The sequence below is a fragment of the Cavia porcellus genome, unplaced genomic scaffold (assembly GCF_034190915.1).
Source record: "Cavia porcellus strain 051 isolate PalLab524CR breed Dunkin Hartley unplaced genomic scaffold, mCavPor4.1 scaffold_18, whole genome shotgun sequence".
Taxonomy (NCBI): domain Eukaryota; kingdom Metazoa; phylum Chordata; class Mammalia; order Rodentia; family Caviidae; genus Cavia; species Cavia porcellus.
This window is the reverse complement of record NW_026947501.1, coordinates 44,038,581-44,061,019: the sequence shown is the minus strand read 5'-3', so window position 1 is coordinate 44,061,019 and position 22,439 is coordinate 44,038,581. Positions and strand designations below refer to the sequence as shown.

General features: G+C 40.4%; 2 gene segments (V, D, J or C); both read left to right on the top strand.

Moving 5' to 3' along the window:
- The first annotated feature begins 12,889 nt into the window (after window positions 1-12,889).
- LOC100721251 (immunoglobulin kappa variable 1-39-like) lies at window positions 12,890-13,409 on the top strand. The segment is given in 2 exon segments: window positions 12,890-12,944; window positions 13,063-13,409. Coding segments are annotated over 2 exon segments (402 nt in total).
- Window positions 13,410-18,582: 5,173 nt separating this feature from the next.
- On the top strand, window positions 18,583-19,149 carry LOC100721530 (immunoglobulin kappa variable 1-39-like). The segment is given in 2 exon segments: window positions 18,583-18,707; window positions 18,830-19,149. Coding segments are annotated over 2 exon segments (375 nt in total).
- The last annotated feature ends 3,290 nt before the right edge of the window (window positions 19,150-22,439 follow it).

The following is a 22,439-nucleotide window of genomic DNA, read 5'->3' as shown; positions in this document are numbered from 1 at the left end:
CTGATTTAATGAAAGACACTGATTTAATGAAATAATGTGGATTACGCCATCATTTTCAATTCACTTGGCAACAGTGAAACTCTTCTTTGAGTTCCAAGCAATAATTTTTAAAATCTTTTATCACTGTTATACATTTATTAATTTTATTTTTTATTTTTAAGAGACTAAAACCAAAGTACAACAAAATAATTTTAAGCAAAACAATACATAAATCCAGACTGCACTACAAAACAAGGTAATAGAAATCAACAGACACTAACATGTATATATATATATATATATATATATATATATATATTGTTATGTTCAAAGTAACTTTCCATAGCATCAGATGTAATGAAGTAAATAAAACAAAATGGAATAAAATCAAACAAAATAAAACAGTATAAACAGTACAGAACAATGAAATAAGATTTTAGGATATTAATAATGGCTGCAGATATGCCTCTTCAAGTCCTCCATTTAGAGACCTGTATTCACAACGAAGGTTAAAGTGCAGAGGTGTATTTCATGCCTCTGTCCCTACATCTGCAAAGTAGATTATCACCATAAATTCAACTCTGTCGCAGCTCGTCATGATAAGTTCAGATTCAAATTTCCCAGTCTACATTAATTTTGACTCTTGACATTAAATATTTCAGCACATGACACAGATGTAATGCCACATGTCCAAAATGTTTTATGATGCAGTGTTGTCATAATACCACTGTCTTGTACCTATGCATCTTTCCCTCCATTTTCTGTAAGGAAACCATGTCTCCCCATGTCTATAGCATTCCCTTTCCTAGAAAGATAATATCCTGGTGTTTACATTAAAGAGGATTTTCAAAAACCAATGTCACAATATACTGCTATGTAACACAGAAATAAAAATAATCAATAATACATTTTGCTACTACCAAGACTCCCTTTATAGCTTCTATGATTATCACAAATATGTTGGCATAGCAAGTGTGTTAGATCCTGTACTGTGCAATACTGTGGTGTTTTCATAGTACTGAGTGTGTCTCAGAGGTCACCACATGGATACTGATTCTTTGGACTGATGTTAAGAGTCTATTGTAATTTTAAAATAAGCAGAGGGAGTTCTAAACTCTTTTTTTTTTGTTTACGTTATTTTATTGATATAATGTTGTTATAAATCTGGTGCTCATAAAACCAATTGCATTTACAAGTGGACCCTGAGACTCTCACTGTTCTTTTTACATCATTCAGAGCCTTTCACTGTTTCACTGAACCCAGCTCACTGTCTTTCTCCACCGTGAGTCAAGGAGCTCCCACTTGCCCGTGTTGATCTTTTTCTTCGAAATGAAGAAAAAGTGATGTGGCTTCATTTTTTTCCAAAGACAAGTATCTCCTGTTCTTATTTCCACATCTTCATATGTGACTTTTAGGTTGTGGCACTGAATATCTTCCATCAAAACAGTCTTTCAGCCCTGGGGGAAAAATAGACTTCATTCTTAGGTAGACATTAGGGTGTGGCCTGGTTATCATAGGGCCACTAGAATGTTTTCTAGTTTTCCAATCAAGATGGCAACAGCAGAGAAGGTTGCAGCCATCGTAGGGACACAGTCTTCAAGTAACAACTGTTATGGATTAAGAACTGGTGGTCAACTTCATGCCAGCTGGATTACATCAGCATGGTGCTGAGTGTAGATGTTCCACCTGAGAAAATTTGCCAGCATAGAGCCATGGAGAATTAAAAGCTATTGGATTGAGGCGTTGATGCATTGTGGGTTCACCTATGAGTTTCTGTTTGAGCCGTTGGTTCTCCTGTAGAAGGTCTGGTCTTCACATTGAGCATTGCTTCCTGGCTCTGGGGAGGAAGATGTGTGCCCCTTGGTCTCCAGGATGAACGGGTCATGCTGGCTTTCCAGCACATACTCGACGGTGCTTGTTGTCCGAGGAGCCTGAGGCCTCTCTGTCACTGGGGATGGTTGTGGTGCTTTTTAGGACAGACCTGGTCTTTGTTGTGAGTGTGACTTCTCAGCTCCATCATAGAACACTCAACCCACCAGCACAGCTGGTATAGATTTCCTGGCTTCCATCGCGGACCTTTGGGCCTTCCCAGCACAGATCTGTAAAAGAGACTGTCATGAGACCTTGTGGGCTTTAGACCTCCAGTGGGACTCATGGGAGGCATTGTCATGAGCTCTGGGTCTTCATCTGGACTCATGTGGGACATGGCTGTGAGATTCAGGCCCTTGGCTAAATATTCTATGTCTTTAGTGTTGTGGATAGATTCCCTGCATTTTCTTGTGTTAACTATGGGTGACCATTATAAAAAATAATATTATAAACTCAATATCTTGATTCTAATGGTTCTCTGAACAACCCCTGACTATAACACATACCGATTTTTTTTTCCCAGAAAAACCTCACATTTAGCAGTAGCGAGCATTCTCTCTGTGTAACACATTCCCTCCTTCTTGAATCTATTGGCAAGATGTTTTCAGGTATTCCTACTCTCCAATATTTTCTTTACTAATTTTTGCATTTTTGATAGGCTGTATTAATTAAGATTAGCTCTCAGGTCTAAAACATTCGAAGCATAGAGAATGGTAATTAATAAATGCTTTCATAACCTCTACCTCTTATAGTTACTATTGGGCATAAAATTTTTTAATAATAAATTTTTTTAAAATTTACTAGTATGAGCATTTGATATGCATATCAATTCCTGCTGGAAATGATTACCTTATGACTTCTTAGGATAATAGCTTGGCAGAGTCTTATAACCCTGTTTTCATAGTGTCACATCCAACAGTTGAAATTTCAAACATTTGAATAACATACTTGGAGACACCTGTTCTCTCACATTTTGCCTAAAACCATCCAAACTACACTCATTCATAATAGCCTGACAGGAAACTTTCCTCAGTCTCCATAAAGCAATACGTTATGACATCTCCATCCATTACATAGTACTCAGAAAAGAAGAGGATCCCATTATTTGTACATGGATAGCATGACTTGAACTAACAAGTAGCTCGGCTGTGTAAAAGTAGGAAAGGAGTAGGGAATAGAAGATAGATGATATATTTGTGTATGAAATTCTAGAAAAGGACAAATCTAATATGTAGTGCCAACAGATAGACTTGGGTTTAAAAAGTCCACGGGGTGAGGAGGAAATTGGTCAAAAAGAACAGCAGGAAAATGTGCAGCATACTTAGGATAATTTGTTATTCCAGTGGAATTTTCTCAATGTCATTTTGATGGGGATTTCACCGAATCTGTAATCCACTTAAGATGCTTTGAACATTTTAGCAGCATTAATTCCTCCAACCCAGGAACAGGGGGGTAACTTTCCATTTATTTGTGATTCTGTGATTTCTTTCACCACTTTCAGTGAAGTCTAATGTATTCATATTTCTCTCCTGTAATTGTGTGAATGTGGGTTTGTGTCTTCTTGAGTTTACCTTCTTTTACCGCCTACAGTTACACTCTTTCTCTTTATCCTGAAGCTTCCCTACTCACACCTGTCCATCATGTGTTCTATTAATTCATATTTTTATTCTGATGCCATGTGATTCAATATTTTCCCAATATGTACTTAATTTCATTTTCCTTTCCAATTGCTCCTCACCATGTATTGAAAAACATAACTGAAAGCATCATACCAGAGGGATATATGTGCACCTATGTTTATAGCAGCACAATTTGTAATCGCCAGATCTTGGAAACAACCCAAGTGTCCATCAACTGAGGAATGGATAAAAAAGTTGTGGTATTTCTATACAATGGAGTATTATTCAGCTATAAAGAAGGATCGCATTGAGATATTTATCAATAAATGGGCGCAGCTTGAGACCATACTCATAAGTGAAATAAATCAATCTCGCATGTATGAATACCGAATAGTTTCCCTAATGTAAGTAATGATTCAAATATATAAAAATATGTGATAATCATGATTCCCCATTATGTGGCCTTGAAGCCTTATAAAATTTTCACTTATTAATTAGAAAGACTTTACTCTGGGCTTTTTGATATGGAAATATTTGAAGCTATAGTATATGAAGTTTTATCCAAATATTTTAAGGAAAAAGACAGACACTATGGTAACTACTATTCTTTAAAAAAAATTATTTAGCTATTTCTTATGTTTATTTTAATTAAGGGAAAAACTTAAAAAATTAGGATATATAGTAGTAACTCTTTTTGATCTCCTATTAACTTGTTTTGAAGTCCTGTAATACTCCCAAGATCTTGTTTTGACTGATTAGACTCTGTTCCATTCTGTGCGATAGTAGCAAGTTTGAAGGTATAGGCAACTAATTTGAAGGCAATAAGATTCACAAAGATGCCCATTCTGGTTTGACTATTGTCTCCTTTGGAAGTCCTGTAATGTTCACAATGCCTAAGTTTTATTGGTCTTGTTCTCCACTGTTTTGTCCGGCTTTATAATATCTAATGAGATGGACAATTCCTTTTAAGGAAACAAAAGACAATGTTGATAACCATTGTTGATGACCTTGTACTCTGTTCTACATCATGTGCTATGTCTATCCTTGGTTTGGACTTACAGCTTTGTTTTGCCATATTTGACTTTATTCTCTCCCCCCCAAGAGAGTAATGAGAACTGAGGAGTAATAAAATCCAAAATGTATAAATTTTGTTATAAAAAAGAGAGGGAGGGGAAAAAAAAAAGAGCTCTAACGGATATAACAACAAGTGTGTTTAGGGATGTTAAATAGCTGACTATATTAATGTTTTTGGATCATTGAACACAGCTGTTTGCAGTCTCTCCGTTTGAATGTCTACTTTGTATTCTTTGATACTGTGATTTAAGCAACTATTTCCAAGATGATATTATGTAATCTATTAACAGGTGATTTCTTACTGTTATGTTTTTTTTTTGTAGTTATGTATTATGTGTAACCTTACACTGCTTTGTTTTGTTTTGTGTTTTTCTCTTTTTCCTCTTAAATAAAAAAAAAAAGAAAAAAAAAGAAAAACATGCACATAAACCTATATTTTATGTTTGGAGAAAGACTACCTGTGGGTGTTTTCTCTGGACTCTTCTTTTTTACTTGTTCAGTTTATTTTTGTTCCTCTGGTGCACACATTGTTTCACTGAAATTCCTTGATGATCTTCACCCTTGATGGCAAAGCTGGGTATCAGACTGAGGCTCTTATGCATACCAGGCAAATTCTCTACTGTTGAGCTATATCTCCACTCCCTATACAATCTTAGAATAGAATTTTATGCATATTCTATTTCTGTTCCTCAAAATTTTTGTGGCTGTTGTAGGCACTTTGTGATTTTTTTAAGTATTATAGAAACTACCCATTCATTAAGTATGTCACTGGTAGATTGATTGGATTTCATTACATGAAATATATTTTTGTGTATATATACCTTTTGAAAAAATGAAGCTTTAGTTATATCAACTTTTTGACAAGAGGAACATAGAAAAATTCTCTATTTACCTAAATGCTTTTTTTAATTTATAAGACACAATGACTGTATTGACAATGAATCCAGAGATTTTATGAAGTTATTATTTTGGTTAATTTTGTTGCAGAATTTAGTAATGTATGCAAAACATTTTGTGGAAAGTATGTGGAAAGGACAATAACCTTTTTGGCTTTTAACATGTGCATTTTATTAGTTTGTCTTATTAGATTTTGAAGGAGCTTCAGCATACTTTTAAAAAAATTAGACATCCTTTTTCATTTATTCTGAAGGATAATGCACTCACTATTTTATTGGTGAAAATAATGTTTCTAGACACTTTATTAGGAGTGTAAACCCAGTTTTCCAAAGCTGTTAAGGTTAAAGTGTCAGAGTTCAGGTTGACTGAAGCATTGCAATAGAACGAGGTGTAGGATCACCCAGGGAATTGTACTTTGCCTGCAAAGAAAGTTCCCTTTCTGATTTCAGTGCAATGGTATCAGGTACTGAAGAAAGAGAGACTCAGTGCTACTCGTCTGTGAATTTGGGGGCCTCTGGGCACAAAAGGCCGTGTCCTCCCCATCTACCGGTTCCTAGTATTTCCCATTTTCCTCTGTGATTAGTAATGCTCCTATCATCCCTTCTCAGGAGGATTCTTAGAGTCCGAACTGGAGGTCAGCAACGAGGAAGGGTGGGTGAGAGAGCAAGGTGCACAGCTCTGACTGTGGCAGCCGTGAGTGAAACAGGGATGAAGTGACCTAGGGAATGAGAGACAGAGGGACAGAATTTACAGACCCCATCTCTATTCAGCGATGCGAGGTGCTTTGAATTTCTCTAACTATTTTGCTTATGTCTTGCTTCAGATCATTAATAACTTCACTCCTGAACTCCTCTATAAGGCTCTGAAGATAGCGCTTTATGTCTATTGGTGCCGTGTCTGCTATTGCATGTTTCTCAGGATTGGGGGCCGAGGACACTTTCTTGTTGCTCCCTCTTCCTATATTGTTTGTTCCTTATATATAAGTGTATATAGGGGGCCCACCTTCCTTCCCTGTCGGCCACAGCCTGTTTGAATTGCACCGGGGAGGTTTTCCAGCCCACCACAGCACGCCAGGGAGACACAGACCTGGGCAATCTATGCTGGGCCCTCCCCTCCAGGTCAACCTACTGAAGGCTTCACCGCTAGGGTGTACCTCCAGGCGTTAGGACCTGGTTTGTGCTAACCTATTGGGTCTCAGCCAGTGGCTTCTTGCAGGCTAGGTACTCCCCACCAATCCTGCTTGAGAGGAGGATATGTGACTGAAGTCACTCTTTCTGGGAAGTCTGCCTGGTCTGAGTATGTCCTCCGCTGAAGCCTCCTTCTCTATGGAAGGGTCCCGATCTGCTCACTCACCGAAGGTCGATGCAGGGTACCCGGCCAGTCCCGTTCCCAACTCCATTCAACGCTTCCCATTCTCTGAGCTTTCACACCTCTCTCTCTGCCTTTTCAACCGGGATGCAATAGCGGCTTCAGGAGGTTCAAATCACAGTTTCCAGTGGTGCGGGGTCCGGCTTGCGTGCTGAGCCCTTATCTGTTCCTGCTGTATCACTGGGATTGCATTTCCAGTTGGTTTCTCTTAATTTAGTTCGTTCCTGTGTTGGCAAAGAATATCCTCACTTGCCTAGGACTTCCTGCCCAGCACCATTCCTGCATTGCAAGTGTGGTTTCTCAGAGAGCCTTTGAGGCTGCTGCTATCTATCCGGCATGTTCTTCTGGACTCGAAATAATATGTTACAGAAGCAACAAAAACCATTATTTATTGCTACATTAAATTAGTATTTAATATACTAATGCACACAGTGAAGAACTAATTTACACCTTTTTTGTGTAACGTGTGTTTTCATCTTTCTAGGCACAGCAGAAGCTCAGTGAGTCGAACTCACGGATGTGGATATTTGCTGATCCTCTTCTTGGCCTCTGTTCCTCAGGCTCAATCAGTGCTGAGAACCTTAAGCTCAGAGGGCCAGGTCAGCTCTTTGGTCCTGGTGTCTCACAGTGTTGTTCCTCCTGGGGCTCTCAGCTTGCTCAGAACCCAGAAGATTGAGTACTTTCCTTCCCTGCATCTGTTGCCATGCAATGCAATGTGCAGGCTCTGTGGTTCTCCCGTTTCTTCGGCTCCATGGGTCTGGAGAGCAGCTACTTCCTCCACAGCCCAGGTCTACAGCTCAGCAGCTCTGAGAACTGCAGGCCTGACCTCAGCTCGGGTACAGGTCCCTGTTCCAAACCTCTCCCATTCACTGCAGTGCTTGGAAATCTATGAAGACATTAAATTCTCTGTCCATGTCTCTTCAATTCCTGAAACCACTCTAGCAGCTGAATAAAGGAAGATATGTTTTCCTTGTTATCCTAACATCCTACTGGATCCTGACACAGCAGATAAAAGTTTCTCTTCAGATAGCTTGTCCCTATCCATTATAAGTTAGAAGCACAGGATTATTTATTTCTTCAAATTTCTAATAAAAATTTATCACTTTCCCAGCAGTTGTCTCTGATTTCTTCAGTTTGTTCAGTAGCAACTCTGCCCTGCTGTGCATGGCCAACACAGATGAACCTCTTTCAGCCTAGGCAGGAGTAGGAAATAGGAGGCTTATGTGACCCCTTCAGGATTGAGATGTAAGAGGAAGGAAGAAGGTGAACAGGTGGTACTGGGACATATTTTCATACAGCAGAATTGGGAGGGTGAGGCCAAACTTTTGCCTTGATTTCTTCTAGAAACAGATTTGAGACTACCTGATGCAGAGACATTGCAGCCCTTTTGAGATTAGGATCCTTTAGGTCCAATCTTGAAAGGTCTGTGTGTTGAGATTTCAAACAGGAAGGAGAAAAGTCGCCTCATTTCTACTGTATCTCTGCTTCTGCCCCAATTCCAAGGATTGCAACAGCCAGACTTTTGTTTATGTATTTAAATACATCCTGATTCTCACATTGCATCTGAAATGATTCTAACTTATCTTGCAAAAAAAAATCAAGACCAAATAACTGAATGGGCCTCAGAACTTCCCTTAGAGAAGACAGGCAGAAACGTGCTCTTGCGTGTGTTTTCAGGAACCCGGGGCTGGCATTGTTCATGTCCTCTCCCGCAGTCTCAGTCATGTTGTGATAGTGAGTATAGGAACCCAGACAAGTTCACCTAGCTCACAATTTCTGCTCTCTTCTACCCATTACTTCCCTTATATACCCTAAACTTGAAATAGCCCATTTGTTTCCTTTAATTACTTCTTTTCAAAAGGGTCATGACAAAGATTCTGGTCCCCAGGTAAACCGAGTTCTGAAAGATGAAAGCAGCAGTTCCCTCTAATCATGGAAGGAATCATTGTCCTAAAGGAGGAGCACATTCTCTGTAGGGAAACCTGTGCCATTCAGGTATGAACAGGGACCCTAGAAGACACTTAGCCTGTGCTTTGAGTGGCCAGCCCTGAAGCTGGACCAAATCCCTCTACCTCTGCTGATTTGCATATTCCAGGAGCCCAGCAGGCTACTTGAGGAATTCTTCATAGGCTGCTGGTGTCATTCTGTGCAGTTTCAGCCCCTGTCAGTACACAGCAGGGACATGATGGTCCCCACTCACTTTCTGGGTCTCTTGCTGCTCTGGGTCCCAGGTAAGGAAGGACAGACAGCACCAGGAATTTACTGAGTGGTGTGTTCAGCATAGACTAACTTTTCAGGAAGGTCCGGCTTTATCATAGACAATCATGTTGGTCTTTGTTGTTTCCCATCTCAGGTACCAGATGTGACATCCAGTTGACTCAGCCAGCATCAATATCTTCATCTGTGGGAGACACAGTCAACATCAGTTGTAGGTCAGTCAAGGCATTAACGATTATTTAAGCTGGTATCAGCAGAAACCAGTGCAAGCTTCTAAATTCTTGAGCTATTGGGCAAAACGTTTGCAATCTGGAGTCCCATCAAGGTTCAGTGGCAGTGGGTCTGGGACAGATTTGACTCTCACCATTAGTAGCCTGTGGCCTGAAGATCTTGCAACTTATTATTGTCAGCAGTATAAAAGTACTCCTCCCACAATGACACAAGTCATAACAAAAACCTCCCAAGGAAGCAGAAGTATGAGGCTGGGCTTCCCTAGCTGGTCCTCTTCCTGTCTTCAGTTGCACACCAAGGTTCTTCAGATGCATCAAATCTTTGAAGCTTACTGGAAGTATTTAGTAGAAGCATCCAAGGAAGCTACTCACTACTCTAACTTTCTTTTGTGTTTCTCAACCCTGATTTAATGAACGAATGATTACACTGGAGTAATGCGGATTATGTCATTCTTTTGTATTCACATGGCAACCAAGTAGCACTTCAATAGGTTACAAGCAATGGTTTTTAAAGATTTTCCTCAATTGTAAAAATTTATATTCATAGCAAATTTAAAGTGCAAAGGTGTCTCATATAGTGCTGCCCGTATATGTACATTATAATATTCATTTCATTCATAGCTATTTCATTAATCATTGTTTTGTAACAGACAGTTTACTGGATATGCCATCATTTCTAGTCAGAAGCCTTTTGTACATTTACACATTATCTATGTTAACTTTTTATTTTACTTTACTGTCAGAGATAGAAGTACAAAAATGGTGAAAGGAGCACAGACCTTTGACTTACATTTAGTTAGCTCCAGTAGATGAGATTGTACTTGCATATCCTGCCATAACTATTAGTTGACATTCTATTAGTTGGAGAATATGATGTAAAGCAAATCACCCCAAAATACTGAAGAATATAGCAAAGTGTAATTACTTGTCAAATCTTGTAAGAGGATGAATCAGTTTATTTGAGACATCAAGACATTTGACACCTTCACCAATGTGGCAGCCCCAAGAATTTCTGTAAAGTTTTCATTGCACCCTCTGCACAGCAAGTGTTTTCATTAGATGGTCAAGATAATCACAATTTTTCCTGCTCAGTACATCTGCCTGACCTGCTGCAATCAATATCATATGGAATGAGGAGAAGTTCCATGGCAAGTTTATGTGATGTATTTTGTTCAACCTGCTTTGATGGAAGGAGCAAGAGAGTTAACATTGCCTAAGATCAAGCTAAGGACCTGAGGAACTGTTCATTCTAGATGACTGAGAACTGCACCAGAGGACAGCGACAGATTGTGTCTCCACTCTGCTGCTGATCCCTGCCTCTGATCCTGCAATGGGCCAGCTCTTCAGAAACTCAGGTGTGCTCAGCAGTGATCAGCAGGGGAAGACAGAAAACATTGAGAACAGAGACTTATAAATTCTGTTTAAATCTATACAATGTACATACGATCTGCATTTATCTTTCCTCTTACATTGGAAGTACATTTGCTTTTGGAATCTTATCAGAGACTTTTCTGGGTTGCAGGCTGAGCAAAATAGATATGGCAAAGTCAAGATGATGTCTTTATCATGGCTCTTATGTTTCTAATATTGTAGATTCCAGGTGAGGCTACTTGGATGATGCTCAAAGTGACAGTATTACTTAAATCTATAACTTCCTTCCTTCCTTCCTTCCTTCCTTCCTTCCTTCCTTCCTTACCTCCCTCCCTCCCTCCCTCTCTCCCTCCCTCCCTCCCTCCCTCCTTCCTTTCTTCCTTCCTTCCTTCCTTCCTTCCTCCTTCTTCATAAAAGCTCTATAAAAATATATCCTCTTTTCTTTTAGACTACAGTTGTAGTGACTTTCATATGCACATGGTCATGTTCTGCTGATGCATGGTTTCAGCCTCCAGAAGCGAGACTGTGCTGACTCAGTCTTCAGCAGTGCTGTCTATGATGCAATGGAAGACAGCCACTATAACCTGCTGGCCAGTTAGAACATTGCCTCCAATTCACATTGGTACCAGCAAACACCAAATCAGGCTTCAAAGCTCTTCATTAAGTTAGCCCTCAAGTCCATGTCAGGGATTCATATGAGGTTCAGTGGCAATAGATCTGGCACAGATTTGACCCTTACCATCATCAGCCTGTGATCTGATGATGTCACAAGTTATTACTGTCACCAGGAATGGATAGCTCTTCACACTACACCACAAACCAGAACAAACACTAGTTCAGCCTGGATGAGCAGGGAGACTGGGTGCTACCATGGTCTTCTGATTTTTGCAGGTGCAAATTGGTCACGGACTTCACAAACACCATGATCAGCCCAGCAGAACTGAAATTTCAGATCCGTTGTTTCACGTATTAGTTGCAACTTCATTTACAGGAATTTTTCTAAATAAAAGAAAAGCTGTTGAGGATAGATCCCTTTGTAACCATCTAAGGATTTCCTACTTTGTCCTTTACAAGTTGGTCAAATTTTGAAGTCTTCCTTGGGGGCCTCCAATCAGTCAGTAAGATTCAATAGTCTTAAAGGCAGAATACTGTGAAATTACCAAGCAATGGCCAGGAGTTGAGGGGAAAGAAAAGACCCCTGGACAAGTACCCCTCAACCTTGAAACATTTCCAAGCTTGGCAACCAGCAAGGGTATTCTAGGTTCCCCACTCTTTCCCAAAACTAACTTTTTGTCATTTCTTGTAGTCACATACCTGGACCTTAGGTACCCTGTGATCATTATCTTTTCTGAATTCCAGGAGAATTATTAGCTGTTTGTCTTTAATAGTTGCATGATTTATTTATTAAGAAGACGAATCATGTAAATTTCTATAGACACTTGTCTGGTAGTGGGCAGAATAAGATCAAGTTTCTGTATTTGGGATTGGGAGGGGTGGTTAAGTGAAGAAATTAGGGCCCCAATCCAAAAGGTTGCTGCTACAAAGCTTTCATTAAATGGCAAAGAAACCCTAAAATACACAAAGTCAGAGTCCTCATCCTAGAGACTAAATGAATGAATGTTTGAATGTTGAAGTGAAAATTTCCCGTTAAAGGAGGGAGCTCTGTGTCCAGCTCTCTAAGCTTACATGGCTGGTTCCTCAAGGGGCAATGGGTCATGTCTCCCCCATCTGCCAGTTCCTCAGGATTTCCTGCTTTACTTTGTGATGTGAAGTGCACCTGGCTATGATGCTCCTTCCAGGAGTATTCTTAGAGTATGAACTTGGTGAGCAATGAGACAGGAGAGGTGAGAGAAGCAGGTACACAGCTCTGAATGTGGGTGGCCATAAGTCAAACAGGAATGAAGAATCCTTGTGCATTCAGAGATGGAGGGAACAGAACTTTTAAATCCCAGCTCTATTCAAAGGTGCAAAGGGTGTTATGATCCAACAATAGAACATGGTTCACTCTAGTCATGGGAGAACAGCTGGATTCTGCTCTGTGGTCCAAAGGAGAAACACATTCTCAGGGAAATTGGTGCCATCTTGGCCTGGAACTACCCCAGAAAACCATGGACCACTGATGAGAAGACACAGCCTTGCAGCTGTGTGCAACCCTGCTCAGCCCATGCTGATTTGCATGCACACAGAGTACAGCACATGACCAAAAGTATTTCTTCCCAAGGTTCTCATACCCTGTGCAGGAGTCAGTCCTGGTCCAGACACAGCATGGACATGAGGATCTCCACTCAGCTCTTGGGCCTCCTGCTGCTCTGGCTCCAAGGTGAGAAAAAAATTATTTTGTAATTTAGTCTAGTTAGAGTTCCCTGGTCACAGTTGCCTGATTCTACAGGGAGGTCTTGTTTTACCATGGTTGTGTTGATACTTGTTTCTGATTTCAGGTGTCAGATGTGACATCCCGATGACTCAGATTCCATCTTCCTTGCCTGCATCTGTGGGAGACACAGTCACCATCAAGTGTAAGGCCAGTCAAGGTATAAGCAATGTTTTAAACTCGTACCAACAGAAACCAGGGAAAGCTCCTCAACTGCTGATCTATGATGCAACCAGTTTGGGATTTGGGGTTCCTTCGAGGTTCAGTGGCACTGTATTTGGGACAGATTTCACTCTTGCCATCAGTAGCCTACATCCTGAAGATATTGCTACCTATTACTGTCAACATGTTTATGGTACCCCTCCCACAGTGATACAATCCATGACAAAACCAGCCAGGGAAGCAGAAGTGTGAGGTTGGGCTGCCCCAGCTCAGCTCCACTGCAGCTGTACTCAACTGCTGAGAGCATTTCTCTGAACAAGCCAGGCTTGAATGCTCCTTTGAAGCTTTAGAAGAAGGACAAGACTGTGCTGTACACCCTTACTCCTTTTCCTTTTTTTTTAGCTACTAAAGCACAGACAATCCAGCTCCTGTCCTAATTAAGTGAAGGCCACAGATGAGCATCTCTGAGCAGTGTGGTTTATGGCATAATTTTGGATTCAGACAGCAACCTAAAAGCCCTTCTGTGTTCTAAGCAAGGATTTTAAAAGACTGTCTTCAATTTTTAGTGTGGATTTGTTCATTAAAAAGTTTAAAATACAGAGGTGGCCCTGATTAGCCAGTACACATGGCTCTGCAGTCTATCATCAACAACCAAGGACAATTTTGTTACAAACCATTAAGATCCATAAGTGTGCAAAGTCTGTAGTTTGCATGAAGGTTCACTATTGCTGCTATACATTTCACAAGGGGAAACAAATGTGCAATAACACACACGCAGCGTTTGCTACTGTGCAATTTTGTTTCACTGCCATAAAAATTCTCTGCCCTAAAAATTATCCCTGTTCATTCTCCTCCAATTCCTGCCAGTCATTTGTGTTTTACCATCCCATTGTGTATACTTTTCCAAAATGACAAAATCTTGCCTTTATAACTTAGAAGTTTTTGAAAGACAATCTCAGAATATGCTGTACTAAGAAATACAATAATTAAAAATATTGAGTAACACCTCTTTGTAGTTACAAGGTTCTCTTTATCCCTTCTGTGTCCTCTGTTCAAGACCTGGAGGCCTTGCTGGTGCTCTGCTTCTTCTACGAAGTCCTTGCCTGTCACAAGCTCTCAGCGGGATGTGGTTACTGTCTCTGGACATAGATCAACCTGAATCAGGTGCAGCAGCGAGCTACAGACCTGGAGCTATGGACCTCTGAGTCCTGGTGCTCTGGGTCCAGGTGAGACAGTAGGGTTTGGCGAGGCCTCCATGATAGGGCCTATAGCACCCAGGTGTCTGAGGCTGAGACCGTGTTCATTGTGCCCCACGTGCACTGTCCACTTGATCAGCCAGCATCACTCTTCGTGGGAAGACTCCGTTTTTGGGATATCATTCACTGAGGGGCTCACCTGTGTGTTGTTCTGGCCTTTAAACTCCCGTGAGAGCTTTGCGGGCTCTAGGGCCCAGCTTCCCTTTAAGTGTCTCTTAAGAGAAATGGTCTCCACCACTTTCCTTGCAGCAGCAGAATCCAGGCAAGTTTCCAAAGACTCAGCAGTGTGCTGTGTATGCCTTGGCTTGAATCTGTCTATAATTGTGATTCAAACACAGGATAAATGCTCCAAGTACTTTATAGATAAAACTTAGTTAAAATTAGAAGCATATTTCCAAAATTAAACTACACATAGATCCAGGGCTGAACAGAAATACGTTGCTCGTGGCTAGACTATTGATCAATAGGGGTGGATACACTTAAATCATTTTAGAAAATTATTTTGATATTCACTGTTCACATTTCCTTTGTCACTCATATTGCTATAGACAGAGACATAACTTCCCTATCCTGCATCCCGTAAGCCTGATGACATTGTTGTTTCCTTGGCTCTGTAGTTTTTGCTTCATTTTCTCCTTCTACTGAATTAATTTTTATTTCACGATGAGCCCTGCCAAAATAAATCTCAGGACCCAATCCTTTTCTATAAGAGTGCTATGGTTTTCTAACTCCATTCTTTCTTTGAATATAACTGAGGATCGTGTGGGGTGAGGATTATCTGATGGCCTTTATTCAAATCCATAATTGGGCAGTTGGCTAACTGGGACCAGGAGAAAGTGAGGAGGAAAAGAGGAAGCAGAAGGGAGGAAAATAACATTATGCCAGTTGTGAGTGTTCTTGGATTGAGGAGGAAGGAGGAGATTACCTTTTTCACCTTAGCAGTATTAGCTACTGTGTCAAATGTAAATTTGAGAGGTTTTTCCTGAGCTGTAACACAGTGAAACAATGTATTTGTGTTTATTACCTTAGGGAATAATCTGAGAATACCTAATAAATATGGAAATATTGCACAGTTAGTTCATTTTGTTCACAGTCTTTTAGGGGAACTATATGTTACCTCAGGTATGAAGCTGTACTTGGAGGAATAAAACACGTGAGACTTAAAAATTTAAGAAAAAATTAAAAAATACCTGTCACTATAGATAGTTGAATGTAATTATAAATAAACCAAATTATACAGGTGTTAATTGCTAATTATCCAAAGGATAAAAACTCATGATATAAAAATTCTAGGAAGTAAAGTTACACCTGAATAAAATTAAGGTTTTTTTTTTTTCTATCTTGAAATTAACCTTCACTGTGTGGAGCAAAATGTTTGCTATTCTGAATGGCTGCTTTCTTGTGAGCTCTCAAAAGAGGACGTGATAATACATGTGTCTGAAGAAATCTAGCGAGTCACCTCTCATTAGTACTCTAACTGTATTATAAAAGTAGTTTACAATGCCATCCCTTAGAGATGGGTGGGAAGAGGTTACCTGACAACATTTCTCTGTTTAACCCATAATCCCAGCATTGTCTGTGAATTACAGGTTAATGGTGATTATAAAGAAGATACAGGAGAAGAGAGGGAAATAGGATTCTAACAAAGAGTTTTCCTGCAGTGAGGAAATGAGGAAGTGTGAGGTTACTTTGTCTTCTCTGCATTAACTACTCTATTAAATACTGATTTCAGCAATTAACTCAGGAGGTGTTTCCTGATCTATGACTCAGAAATTTTCTTCCTTACACCAATGTATTTATAATCATGCTTATTACTTTATAGGTCCTCAGAATAACTAGTAAATATTAAACAAATGTACTTCTAGTTTATATAGTGTTTGAAGGTAAATATTCATTACCTCAGTGACAAAGATCTAACTAAATGCAACAAAGTAAATAGTAACTGGCTATGTAATACTGTAAATACTTGTAGCATTACACATAAAAGTATAACTGCCACTGAAACATAAAATATCCTGGTGAACAAACTAAATGATATCAATCTATGTATCTGATTAAACAAACTATATAGCCTTAATGAACCAACATTTAAAAATGTCAAAAATAAGGGACAAACCAGAATACAATATCACCATATTTATTTTGAACACAAATGTCTGTATCAATGTATTTGCTATTCTGAAAATTTTCTATTGTGACCTTTATATATTATCACCTCTTGTTTAGTTTGGACTACATAGATGCTCTTAGAAGATTTCTTGAATGAGTGAATATTCATGATATTGGGAACACGTGATATTGGGACTTGCAGTAGCAGAGTCATCAATGTACCAACAATGAAGCTCAAATAAATCTAGAACTGCTGTGTCCATATTATATTCCTAGCATTTAAGTTCATTGTTTTCAATGAAAAGTGAGAGCAATGGTTTCCTGAGAGATGTTACACTGTGTGATACATGAATCCGGAGATGCTGCAGGCCCTTAAAGGAAGTAAGTTTTGGTGGAAGCAGGAATGTACCTGGGCTCCAGTGCTAGCTGTGATCCCTTCCTCATGCCCCATGTAGAGACTGGGAAGAGAGAGCTAGAGAGTGGCTTGCAGGAACATAGTACTGGGACCTTCTCACATCTCAGCTGCCACAGTTGCAGCCAGACACCAACCACTGAGAGTGTGAGCCAGGGAGCTGCTGGGTTCCCACAGGCTGCTCTGGCAGAGGTTCTGGGACAGGAAGGATGGGCTGGCCTTCCCGATCTATAGTGTAATTCTTCACAAACATTTCCTGCAGGGTCTTCAGGGGCTCATGGGCATTGCCAAAACTAAATCTTTGTCCGATCATGAGGGTTACATATGTCATGTTCACAGTCTTATTACCATTATCACTTTAGATCTCTAGGTGAACTGTTAGTCTTTTGTCCTCAGTAGTAGGATGATTTATTAAGAGGAATCATTTGAATTTTCTATATCATCTTATCTCATACATAATAGAATACAATCAGCTTCAGGAATACAGTTGAAAAGATTCAGTCATGGCCTGAGAGTATCAAAATTTACAGGTTGCTGTGTTAGAGATCTTCCAGTAGATGGCGAACAACCTCACATTAAGCAAAGAGTGATGCTTTCCTGTGAGGGAGCCACTAAGGCAGGGAGCTCTCTGCTCAGCTCTCTAACCTCACATGGCTGGGGCCTCTGTGCACAACGGGCCGTGTCTTTCCTAAGTGCCGGTTCCTTACTATCTCGTGTTTCAATATGTGACTGGTATTCACCTGACTATGGTGATTTACCCAGGAGGCCTCGTGGTCAGCAATGAAACAGGATGGGTGACACAGCTAGGGCCACAACTCTGAATGTGGCCAGCCATGAGTGAAACAAGAGTGAAGTGGCCTGGTGTACTCTGAGGTAGAGGTGACAGAGGCTGTAGATATCGACTGCAGTCAGAGATGCAGGGGAGTAGCACTGGAGGAGTCCCTAAGAGGAGGGCAAGGTGTATGGGGAGAGGGGTTGTTACTGCAGACCTGTTTCCCTGCTGTTCTCCAGAGGCTTTGGGTCAGAAATATTCTGATCCCCAGAGATCTGTTTACCACTTTAACTATGGCCTGATGCTCACATTGTTTCTTAGATGATTCTAACTTATCCTGCAATGAACATCGAACGCAAGAATCTGGCTGGGTGTTAGAACTGCGTTTGGTTGAAGACAAGCAGAAACAGGCTTCTGTGTGTGCTATGGAAGCCTGGGCCTGGACAGCAGCATTGGTCAGGTCCTTTCCTGGCCTCTTAGTCATTGTGTTATGGTGAATAGACAAACCCAGAGAATTTCACAGTGTTCACAGATTCTGCTCTGTTCTTTTCTTGCCTCCTCATTTTTTACCCTGTTTGAAACAGCCCATGTGTTCCTCTTCATTCTTCTTTCTCAAAGGGATCATAACATAGAACCCCAGTCCTCAAGCAAGGCGTGTTCTGTAACGTGAGAGCAGCAGTGCACTCTACTCATTGGAGAGCAGCCTGATTCTGTCCTGTGGCCCAAGGGAGAAACAGTGCTCTGTAGGCACATCTGTGCTGCCCTGTTGTGGACAGGGTCCCAGGGGACACTGATCCTCTGCTGAGAAGAGCTAGCCTGCAGCTGGGCCAAACCCCTTCCAGCCCTGCTAATTTGCATGTCCCAAGATCCCAGCCAGCTACATGTGGACTTATTCACAGGCTTCTGGTCTCATCCTGTGCAGCTTCAGTCCTGGTCAGGACACAACATGGACATGAGGGTCCCCACTCACTTTCTGGGCCTCTTGGTGCTCTGGATATCAGGTAAGAAAGGGCAGCACAAGGAATTTACTTAGTTCTGAAGGTTCAGAGTTGCCTGGTATTGCGGTGTGGGTCTGATTTATCTTGAATACCTATGTTGCTATTTGTTAAGTTTCCCATTTCAGGTGCCAGATGTGACATCCAGTTGACACAGCCTGCATCTGCATCTGCATCTGTGGGAGACACAGTCAAGATCAGTTGCCGGGCCAGTCAGAGTGTTAGCAGTTCCTTAAACTGGTATCAGCAGAAACCAGGGCAAGTTCCTAAACTCCTGATCTATTGGGCAATCAGCTTGGCATCTGGGGTCCCATCGAGGTTCAGTGGCAGTGGTTATGGGACAGATTTCACTCTCACCATCAGCAGCCTGCAGCCTGAAGACTTTGCAACTTACTACTGTCTACAGTATGATAGTTCCCCTCCCACAGTGATACAAGCCATGACATAAACCTCCCAGGGAAGCAGAAGTGTGGGGCAGGGCTGCTGCAGTTGTTCCTCTTTGTGTCTCCAGCTGCAGACCAAGTTCTCAAATGCATCTGGGCTTTGAAGGTCCATGGAAGGATTTGGTAGAAGTATTCAAGGAAGCTCCTCCCTCCACTAACTTCCTTTTCTGTTTCTCACCCCTGATTTAATGAAAGACCCTGATTTAATGAAGTAATGTGGAGTATGCCATCATTTTCAATTCACTTGGCAACAGTGAAGCTCTTCTTTGAGTTCCAAGCAATAATTTTTAAAATCTTTTATCACTGTTATACATTTATTAATTAATTTTATTTTTTATTTTAAAGAGACTAAAACCAAAGTACAACAAAAATAATTTTAAGCAAAACAATACAGTTAAATCCATATTGCACTACAAAACAAGGTAATAGCAATCAACAGAGGCTAACATGTATATGTATCTATATATCTATGTCTCTATCTCTATCTATCTATCTATCTATCTATCTATCTATTGTTATGTTCAAAGTAACTTTCCATAGCATCAGATGTAATGAAGTAAATAAAACAAAATGGAATAAAATCAAACAAAATAAAACATTATAAACAGTACAGAACAATGAAATAAGATTTTAGGATATTAATAATGGCTGCAGATATGCCTCTTCTAGTCCTCCATTTAGAGACCTGTATTCACAACGAAGGTTAAAGTGCAGAGGTGTATTTAATGCCTCTGTCCCTACATCTGCAAAGTAGATTATCACCATAAATTCAACTCTGTTGCAACTCATCATGATAAGTTCAAACTCAAATTTCCCAGTCCACGTTAATTTTGACTATTGACATTAAATATTTCAGCACAAGACACAGATGTAATGCCACATGTCCAAAATGTGTTATGACGCAGTGTTGTCATAATACCACTGTCTTGTACCTATGCAGCTTCTTTTTCCTCCATTTTCTGTAAGGGAACCATGTCTCCCCATGTCTATAGCATTCCCTTTCCTAGAAAGATAAAATCCTGGTGTTTACATTATGGAAGATTTTCAAAAACCAATGTCAAAATATACTGCTATGTAACACAGAAATAAAAATAATGAATTATACATTTTGCTACTACCAAGACTCCCTTTATCGCATCTGTGATTATCACGAATATCCTGGCATAGCAAGTGTGTTAGATCCTGTACTGTGCAATACTGTGGTGCTTTCATAGTACTGAGTGTGTCTCAGAGGTCACCACATGGATACTGATTGTTTGGACTGATGTTAAGAGTCTACTGTAATTTTAAAATAAGCAGAGGGAGTTCTAAACTCTTTTTTATTTAAGTTATTTTATTGATATAATGTTGTTATAAATCTGGTGCTCATACAACCTATTGCATTTACAGGTGGACCCTGAGACTCTCACTGTTCATTTTACATCATTCAGAGCCTTTCACTGTTTCACTGAACCCAGCTCAGTGTCTTTCTCCACCAGTCAGGGAGCTCCCACTTGATCGTGTTGATCTTTTTTCTTAGAAATGAAGAAAAAAAGAAGTGGCTTCATTTTTTTCCAAAGACAAGTATCTCCTGTTCTTATTTCCACATCTTCATATGTGACTTTTAGGTTGTGGCACTGAATACCTTCCATCAAAACATCCTTTCATCCCCGGGGGAAAAATAGACTTCGTTCTTAGGTAGACATTAGGGTGTGGCCTGGTTACCATAGGGCCACTAGAATGTTTTCTAGTTTTCCAATCAAGATGGCAACAGCAGAGAAGGTTGCAGCCATTGTAGGGACACAGTCTTCAAGTAACATACTGCTATGGATTAAGAATTAGTGGTCAACTTCATGCCAGCTGGATTACATCAGCATGGCGCTGAGCATAGATGTTCCACCTGAGAAAATTTGCCAGCATAGAGCCATGGAGAAGGAGAAGCTATTGGGTTGAGGTGTTGATGCATTGTGGGTTCGCCTATGAGTTTCTGTTTGAGCCGTTGGTTCTCCTGTAGAAGGTCTGGTCTTCACATTGAGCATTAGTTCTTGGCTCTGGGGAGGAAGATGTGTGCCCCTTGGTCTCCAGGATGAATGGGTCGTGCTGGCTTTCCAGCACGTACTCGACTGTGCTTGTTGTCCGAGGAGCCTGAGGCCTCTCTGTTGCTGGGGATGGTTGTGGTGCTTTTTAGGACAGACACGGTCTTTGTTGTAAGTGTGACTTCTCAGGTCCATCATAGAACCCTCAACCCACCAGCACAGCTGGTATAGATTTCCTGGCTTCCATCGCTGACCTTTGGGCCTTCCCAGCACAGATCTGTAAAAGAGACTGTCATGAGACCTTGTGGGCTTTAGAGAGAGAGAGAGACCTCCAGTGGGAGTCATGGGAGGCATTGTCATGAGCTCTGGGTCTTCATCTGGACTCATGTGGGACATGGCTGTGGGATTCAGGCCCTTGGCTAAATTATTCTATGTCTTTAGTGTTGTGGATAGATTTCCTGCATTTTCTTGTGTTAACTCTGGGTGACCATTATAAAAAATAATATTATAAACTCCATATCTTGGTTCTAATAGTTCGCTGAACAACCCCTGACTATAACACATACCGATTTTTTTTCCAGAAAAACCTCACATTTAGCAGTAGCGAGCATTCTCTCTGTAACACATTCCCTCCTTCTTGAACCCATTGGAAAGATGTTTTCAGGTATTCCTACTCTCCAACGTTTTCTTTACTAATTTTTGCCTTTTCGATAGGCTGTATTAATTAAGATTAGCTCTCAGGCTTCTAAAACATTCCAAGCATAGAGAATGGTAATTAATAAATGCTCTCATGACCTCTACCTCATCTAGTTACTATTGGGTATAAACTAACCAAAATTTTTAAAAAGTTACTAGTATGAGCATCTGATATGCACATCAATTCCTGCTGGAAATGATTACCTTATGACTTCCTAGGATAATAACTTGGCAGAGTCTTATAAACCTGTTTTCATAGTGTCACATCCAACAGTTGAAATTTCAAACACTTGAATAACATACTTGGAAACACCTGTTCTCTCACATTTTGCCTAATACCATCCAAACTAGACACATTCATAATAGCCTGACACGAAACTTACCTCAGTCTCCATAAAGCAATACGTTATGACATCTCCATCCATTACATAGTACTCAGAAAAGAAGAGGATCCCATTATTTGTACATGGATAGCATGACTTGAACTAACAAGTAGCTCGGCTGTGTAAAAGTAGGAAAGGAGTAGGGAATAGAAGATAGATGATATATTTGTGTATGAAATTCCAGAAAAGGACAAATCTAAT